General features: G+C 35.2%; 2 protein-coding genes across 3 annotated transcripts; both read left to right on the top strand.

The window, feature by feature from the left end:
• The first annotated feature begins 637 nt into the window (after positions 1 to 637).
• LOC102584763 (aspartic proteinase Asp1-like) lies at positions 638 to 5,158 on the top strand. Of its 2 annotated transcripts, none has more exons than XM_006355742.2 (9): positions 638 to 1,136; positions 2,899 to 3,016; positions 3,159 to 3,385; positions 3,678 to 3,911; positions 4,004 to 4,142; positions 4,227 to 4,421; positions 4,509 to 4,581; positions 4,769 to 4,865; positions 4,959 to 5,158. In XM_006355742.2, coding segments are annotated over exons 1-9 (1,257 nt in total). In that variant the 5' UTR covers positions 638 to 963; the 3' UTR covers positions 4,960 to 5,158. The 2 variants fall into 2 exon arrangements, with proteins under 2 accessions (XP_006355804.1, XP_006355805.1); XM_006355743.2 differs by having other exon boundaries at positions 1,048 to 1,136; positions 1,949 to 3,016.
• A 2,341-nt stretch (positions 5,159 to 7,499) lies between these two features.
• LOC102600181 (aspartic proteinase Asp1-like) lies at positions 7,500 to 8,577 on the top strand. Its single transcript, XM_015312548.1, has 4 exons — positions 7,500 to 7,735; positions 7,828 to 8,055; positions 8,150 to 8,288; positions 8,368 to 8,577. The coding sequence occupies exons 1-4, from the start codon at positions 7,500 to 7,502 to the stop codon at positions 8,575 to 8,577; spliced, it is 813 nt and encodes a 270-aa protein (XP_015168034.1).
• The last annotated feature ends 8 nt before the right edge of the window (positions 8,578 to 8,585 follow it).

Genomic DNA, 8,585 nt, shown 5'->3' with positions numbered 1-8,585 from the left:
CTCCCCCCAATCCCACCCCCAACCCTACTCTCACCCATCCTGATCCCATATATCATAAATTTTAGAATTTGAGTCAGTATCTCTTAGGTTTTATTCAGAGACTAGTGATAAAAGCTTTGTTTGACTCGATTCAAGTTTAGCTCGACTTGATTGATACTATAACAAGTTAAGTTAAACTCGACTCGATTGGACTCGACTCCCTCAACTTACGCGTGAATAAATAATAAAAATGTGGACCCCTCAACTAGGAAATTTCCAAGAATCTCAACCAACAAATCTTTGACTTTATTCGTAGCGTACTGAGAAAAAACTTCATACCATAACAAATTTAGTTAAACTCGATAGAGTTAGGCTCGACTCGACTCAACTCAACTCATAAAGAAATATACCCTCCGTCCCATTTTATATGATGTACTTTGATTTGGCACAAACTTTAAGAAAAATGGAAAGACTTTTAAAACTTGTGGTCCAAAATGAATGATAGAAATTTGTGTGGTTGTAAATCATTTCATTAAGGGTAAAAAAGACATTTTATAGGCAAATTGTTACTTAAAATAGAAATGTGTCATTCTTTTTGGGACTGACTAAAAAGGAAAGTAAGTCATATAAATTGGGAAGAGGGAGTACTAAAAATGTGGACCCTACAACTAGGAAGCTTCCAAGAATCTCAACCAACAACCCCACAAAAACAAGTAGTGCAATGCACAAAAAGTCATCTCTTTCCCCGTGCTTTCTTCCTACACGTGAAGTTGACGGAGTCTCCATTTTTCTCATTCGCCATTAACGCTTCAGTCCAAACTTCACCTTATCCAGCTCCCATTTTTCTACAATCTCTCCATTTATATTTTCTTGCTTGACCCGGGCTTTTTTGGTGTTTTTTGAGAGTTTTTTTTTATCTTTCTGTTCCCAAAATCACCTGTTCAACCTAGAATCAATCTTATTTGTTTGATCGGAAAATCAATTATGAGAGGAAAATGGGAAGTAGTACGACTTTGGGTGTTGTATTGTCTACTTCTATCTGGTTTTTTTCAGGGAGTTTTTTCTGCTTTTAACCTGCCTCGTCCACCATGGAAGAAACAGTCAAATTTTGGTTCCTCTGTTGTTTTTCCACTTGTTGGGAATGTGTATCCAAAAGGGTATATTCTTTTTCCACTACTTCTTTTTCTCAATGATCTATACCTTGTTGTTATTGTATGCTCTGTGCTACTTTGCTATTAGCTGTCATGTTTTTTCTTTTAATTATTGTTTTGATTTGCTTGAGCCGAGCTTCATTCGGAAACAACCTCTCTGGTAAGGTTTTCATACACTCTATCCTCTCCGAACTCGACTTTGTGGGATTTTTTTGTTTTATCTATATAGTATCTGCTTGAACTGCTAATGGGTGTCAATGAATCTTCTGCAAAAAAAAAAATGCTGATTAAAAAGTTTACAAATTCTTAAAGGATTTTGTTATTCTGTGTGTAGCAATAAGGACATGATTTTGGTTGGAGGTGGATTCAGTATTTAATCTCTATAGGTTCAACCTTAGAGATTTTTTAGCATTGAATTTTTATACGTAAATTTATGTTTCGTGTTGAAGTTAGATAGCTGCATTTGCTATTGATGCTGGTAAAGATTATATAATTAGTTTTATCTATACTTTTTCTCAACTTTTGTGTATTGATTTATTTATTTATTTATTTGTGATGTGTTACTTTTCTTCAGTAGCTGGAATATTGGAAGGGTTCTTTCGGCGTATTCTTTGATTTGATAATCATCTTGCAAATTTTTCAGCATTTTTGCGTGGAAATTTCGTGTACATTTCCCATAGACTTGAATAGTTTGGTGTGGTTCTCCATTGGAGTATCCTATGATTTCCTAGTTTATGTACTTAAGACTTTAATCTGTCCTGAAGGTTAGAACGTATTGTGAATCTCTTTCAGATGAATCTATCTGATTTATTTTTTAGACAGGAAGAACTTGCAACGGTATTTCAATTGGAACATGGGTTTGATTCACACTCCATGTCTGAAGAAAGATGTATCGTCTGGAAAGAGGAAACAACGGAGTCTTTGTCTAAAGAAATGAATTGAGAAAGGACAGATGTATCCGGGTTTCCGATGTTTGAGTAGATGAGAAGTCAGTCTTTTACAAGTGTCTCTAGAAATCATGACTTATTGGTCTACGGTAATGATGGTTCCACAAGGGGGCTTCTCCATGCAAATATTTTCTCAGGGGCCTGTGCAATCGGGGTCCTCACTGATCCTTTTCTCATTCTATACAAGCAAAGAGGCCCATTTGCAATTTTTTCCTCTCTTTACTATTGATACATGTAAAGAGAAGAAAAACTTGCATGTGGGCCTCTTTGCTGGTATAGAATGAGAAAAGGAATAGTCGGGACCCCGGTTGCACATGCCTCTCAGTAAATATTTGCACAAGGACGCCTCCCTTGTGGAACCATAATCACCATAGACCAATATATCATGCTTTCCAGAGACATCCCTAGAAGACAAACTTCTCATCTTTTCAACATCGAAAAGGAAGAACTTGCATTATTATTTCAATTGGAACATGGGCTTGATTCACCATCCATGATCGGAGAAAGATTTATCGTCTGAAAAACTGGAGTCTTTGTCTAAAGAAATGCGTTGAGAAAGGACAGGTGTATCTGGGTTTTGCTGTGATGCAATGGGCTTGTTTACACAAAACATTCCTCTGTTCATTCTAACTTACATCAGCTAGCAATTTTATACGAGTTTTTGTGTTGGGGATGAGTTCTTGGCTCACCATGAGAAGATTTGTTGCTAGTTTCTAGAATTTGGATTTCCTTTTGTATTTGTGTTTGAAATTCGTAAAACTTGCGTATTACTTGTTTCCTGTTCTCTGTCTCTTAAACTCATATATTCGATTCATGTTCAGGTATTATCAGGTGACACTCAATGTAGGCCAACCCCCCAAACCTTACTTTCTTGACATAGACACAGGGAGTGATCTCACTTGGCTCCAATGTGACGCACCTTGTGTAAAATGTATTCCAGTGAGTACTTCTTTTTATTCCTTCTGCAGCCTAGCTCTTTCAAGTTACACGGAAGATTATTAATATGAATTCAAATCCAAAATCACATGTAAGTTGTCAGAAATATCTTTCCTAATTTCTGCATATATGTATGACATTGCAGGCACCTCACAGTCCGTACAAACCGAATAAAAATGTTGTCAAGCATAAGGATCCCATATGTGCATCACTTCACTCACCTGCAAACCATCCCCGTCACACTCCTGACGATCAATGTGACTATGAGGTTGAGTATGCGGATCATTGTTCATCCTTGGGAGTGCTGGTCAGAGACGCATTTCCAGTAAAATTCACCAATGGTAGCTCCATTGCTCCTCCTCTGGTGTTTGGGTAAGAAACTGATAAACTTCTCCTTAAAACTAACCTTTAAAATTGTCAACCAACAAAAAGAATGTTACTTCTTCCACTTTCACTGCTAAAAGGATTGGAATCAACAACAGCGAAATCTGTTGCTGTTTCTATTTAGCAATGAGTTAGGGACGGATTATCAAAAAAAATTGATAGCTACGAGCAATTTAGTGATGAAGTTTGTTGCTAATTCTAGTTTTTTTTTTTTGTAGTGTTTATTCTGTTACTGAAATTGTGGTGCTTGTGATTCATGAGTTTGTTTTCCCTTCTGTAGTTGTGGGTATGATCAAGAAGTGCCAGCCTCTGAGCATGCACCTTATACGGATGGAATTCTTGGCCTAGGAAATGGAAAATCAAGCATAGTATCACAGTTGAGTAGCTTGGGTTTTATCCGGAATGTAGTAGGTCACTGTTTAAGCGGGCAAGGTGGAGGTTTTCTTTTCCTTGGAGATGATGTTGTCCCGTCTTCTGGGATTGTTTGGTCACCTATCGTCCGTGGATCTTCAGAGTATGTTCTATCTGTAGTTGGCGCTTTTATATGGAAATTTGCACTTTGCATGCAAGATGTGAATAAACTTTTCTGGATTACTATGATTTCAGGAAACACTATTCTTTGGGACCGGCAGATCTCCTTTTCGGTGGGCAGGCAACTGGAATAAAGGGTCTACCGATAATTTTAGACAGTGGAAGTACCTTTACCTACTTCAATTCCAAAGCTTACAAAACTCTGTTGTCTTCGGTAAGATCAGAAAAAACCAACATCCTATATGCTTATGACTTATCATCTTTTAGGCTTAGGACTTATGATATTTGCTGATTTCAGATTAAGAAAAACATAGATGCAAAGCAGCTGACTGATGCAGTGAACGACAAAAGTTTGCCCGTCTGCTGGAAAGGCTCCAAACCTTTCAAATCCCTTAAAGATGCTACGATGTACTTCAAGCCATTGACACTTAGTTTCACAAAAGCTAAGAATATTCAGCTTCAACTGACACCGGAGGCTTATCTTATTTATACTGTAAGTGCTCTTTAAATTACTCCGTGAATCTTATAATGCTGCTGAGAAGTATAGCACATCACGATACTGATATTTGTATCCTCTCAGGATAAGGGCAATGTATGCTTAGGGATATTGAATGGTTCAGTGGTTGGATTAGGAGATGTTAATATCATCGGAGGTATGACAGAATGAGGCATCTTCTTTTTGTGCTGTTCAAAATTTTTGAGGTTGTCTTCTCCCAAGAAAATGTACAACAAAAGAACACACATGACCAACATTTTCTCAGAGGAGGAGCACATCAGTATCGAAATTGTTGTCCACATTTTAACTTTCTTTCCTCATTTTCTCTGGATTTACTTATGCAGATATTTCTATGTTAGACAAAATGGTGATTTACGACAACGAGAAACAGCAGATTGGATGGGTTCCAGCAAACTGCAACAAGCTTCCATTGTTGTCCTGGTAGGTCGTCCAAACATACGTTTATCTTTGCTTGTTCATATTACTTCTGCTACTGGAGCTCACGCGATACCATTTTTGTTCTTGTATTGACAGAATATATCAATGATTACAGTGAAGATTTTGGTGACATATGCAGGCAGAAAGTATGTCAGTATTGTAAGCATACCAATGTTTGCTATATTACAGAAGAACATATTTTAGTTGATTTGTAATACAGAAAATTCACTGTAATCACCCATAGAATTATATATTTTTATAATAGCAGCCATATGTATATTCAGTTCATCCCCAAATTTCTCTTTTTCTATATATATATTACAACGTAAAACAAGGAGATGAGTTTGAACTGGCGAACTAAAGTCACTTTCGTAACTCTATAATTCATTGCAGAAGTGAATGTGGAAATTATTATTGTTATATTTTATTTTATTTTAAAAAAAATAAATAGGGGTAGAGGTGGAGGTGGGAGGACATCCATAAAAAGAGGGAATTTGCTTATTTATTTTTGTAGAAATTATACAGTATGTTTTCTAACAAAAAAAAGCTTTTTCTCCCCAATCGAGGTGATAGATCACCTTATGGCCGATGTGATTACCAGCTAAAGGGCAAAAAGACGGGGTTGAATGCGACTCTACCAATACCAATCTCCTCTGGAGCAAGGAAAAGCAACTCTTGCCTAGTATCGATAACGATTAACATATTCTTTTTCCCCACTTTAAAAATATGATTATTTATTATCCCTACTTTAATAGAATCGATCTTAATTGCAGTCGGTTTCAAATTAGCTATAAATTGCAGTATTCTTAAAAAAATGTTATCTTGATAATGTTACCAAAAGATTGTAGTAATAAATTTGTATAGTTATAAAATTTTGCTTAACCTATTATAGTCATATGTAGTTGATATATAAATGTAGGATGGCGTGATAACTATCTCTTTCCCCTAAATAATATGTAGCGCGGTTTAAATTTCAAGCGTTAAATTTTTTAATTTTGATCTTAAATATAAAAATTAAATTTTTAAGTTTTCTGAAAAGAAATTTACATATTTGAGATGTAGGATATAAAATAAATACTATAAATTAAAATAGTTAACAATTTCAAATACTTTAAAAGCATAATAAAAAAAGTTGCGATAAGAAAATAATCATTTGACTCTCAACATTCAACTAATGTCATATATATTAGGACGAAAGAATAATAATTTTAACACATTCTTTTAGTCAGAAGTGTGAATGTTTTTTAAAAAAATTGATGAACAGATTGAATCAATTATTAAATTTCTTTTAATAAAATCATAAGTCTCTATGAATATATGATTGTGCTGAATAATTAAAATACTTAATTAATCAAATCGTATCAATACAAAGGAGAAATCAAAATGATAAAACAATTCTAAAAAGTCTAATTTTAATTATACAAAATAAACTAGCCGAAAAGTTAAACACCATATAAATTTTATAAAACAAGCATTCAAATCCTATCATTTAACACCCCTAGTTTTAATACTCCCTTTATTTCAAAAAGAATGACTCATTTTCCTTTTTAATCTGTTTCAAAAAGAATGATCTCTTTCTTTTTTTTGGTAACATTTTAATTTCAGATTTTCACTGTTTAAGGCCGCAAGATTAAAGAATAATTTTGTACATTTGACATAACTTTAATTTAGGACCACTAGATTCAAAATTCTTCTTTATTTTTGTAAACTCCGTGACAAGTCAAACTAGGTCACTCTTTTTGAAACGGAGGGAGTAATAATATTTACAACCCCCACCCCCAAACCATAAAACAAGTCAATGCTCCATTTCTTTTTAGTATATATATATCACTTATTCTAAATTAGTCTCACCAAGTCCTCTCTCATTTTTTACTAAACTTTAAACTTTTATTTGTTGATTTTTAAGCCATTTGTTATCTTTAATCAAATAAATCATGAAAGGGAAATGGGTACCATCTTGGGTTTTATCAGTGTGGTACATTATGCTTCTATGTAGATACTTTCATAATTGTTCTGCCTTTACTCTACCAATGAAGGAACAATCATATTTTGGTACTATGGTTTTTCTCCTTGATGGGAATGTCTATCCTAAAGGGTATATTTTCAATTCAATCTTTACTTTATCTTGTGTTGTTCATACACTTTATAAAGTTTGATTGAAAGCGATTTAAATTCAACTTGTCTTTGATTTGATATCCCAACAAGTTTGATTGGACTCAGCCTGACGCCCATATGATGAAGAGCCCCTGCCCCTAGTAATTTTTTAAGAATCTCAATCAACAAACCTTATTGTTATTGTTACGGTTTTTTTGCATGTATAATCCTATTAGTTTTATGGATTTCCTTTTATATTCATAAAACTTGCATATTACTTGTTTTCTGTTATCTGAACTCGGATATTCGATTCATGTTCAGGTATTATCAGGTGGTACTCAATGTTGGCCAACCCCCTAGACCTTATTTTCTTGACGTAGACACAGGGAGTGATCTCACTTGGCTCCAATGTGATATACCTGGCGCCAAAAATCTTCCGGTGACTACTTCTTTTTATTCGCTCTTTCCAGTTAAACCAAAGATTATTAATATGAATTCAAATCCAAAATACTCAGAAATATCTTTCATAATTTCTGCATATATATGACATTGCAGGCTCCTCACCATCCTTACAAACCGAATAAGAATTTGGTCAAGCATAATGATCCCATATGTGTATCCATTCATGGTGCAAACCCTCCCGGTCACACTCCTACCGATCAATGTGACTATGAGATTGAGTATGCAGATCATTGTTCATCCTTGGGAGTGCTGGTCAGAGACGCATTTCAAGTAAAATACACTAATGGTACCTCCATTGCTCCTCCTCTGGTGTTTGGGTAAGAAACTGATAATAAACTACCTTTAAAATTGTTAGCTACGAGCAGTTTAACGATGAAGTTTGTAGCTAAGCTTGATTTCCCTTGTGTAGTTGTGGGTATGATCAAGAAGTCCCACGCTCTGGGCATTATACAGATGGAATTCTCGGTCTAGGAAATGGAAAATCAAGCATACTATCACAGATGAGTAGCATGGGTTTAATCCGGAATGTAGTAGGTCATTGTTTAAGCGGACAAGGTGGAGGTTTTCTTTTCCTTGGAAATGACATTGTCCCGTCTTCTGGGATTGTTTGGTTACCTATCAGACGTGTATCTTCAGAGTATGTTCTGTCTGTAGTTGTTGCTTTTGTATATGGAGATCTGCACTTTGCATGCAAGATGTGAATAAACTTTTCTGGATTACTATGATTTCAGGAAAGAGTATTCTTTGGGACCAGCAGATGTCCTATTTGGTGGGCAGGCAACTGGAATAAAGGGTATACCGATAATTTTAGACAGTGGAACTACCTTTACCTACTTCAATTCCGAAGCTTACAAGACCCTGTTGTCTTTGGTAAGATCAGGCAAAACCTCCATCCTATATGACTTATCATCTTTTTGGCTTTGGACTTTTGATATTTTGCTGATTTCAGATTAAGAAAAACATAGACACAAAGCAACTGACTGATGCAGTGGACGACAAAAGTTTGCCCGTCTGCTGGAAAGGCTCCAAACCTTTCAAATCCCTTAAAGATGCTACGATGTACTTCAAGCCATTGACACTTAGTTTCACAAAAGCTAAGAATATTCAGCTTCAACTGTTACCTGAGGCTTATCTTATTCTTACTGTAAGTGCCTTTTAAATTATTCT

This window comes from Solanum tuberosum, unplaced genomic scaffold (genome assembly GCF_000226075.1).
Source record: "Solanum tuberosum cultivar DM 1-3 516 R44 unplaced genomic scaffold, SolTub_3.0 scf00208, whole genome shotgun sequence".
Lineage (NCBI taxonomy): Eukaryota > Viridiplantae > Streptophyta > Magnoliopsida > Solanales > Solanaceae > Solanum > Solanum tuberosum.
The sequence above is the reverse complement of the archived record's forward strand: the minus strand, read 5'-3'. Positions and strand labels throughout refer to the sequence as shown.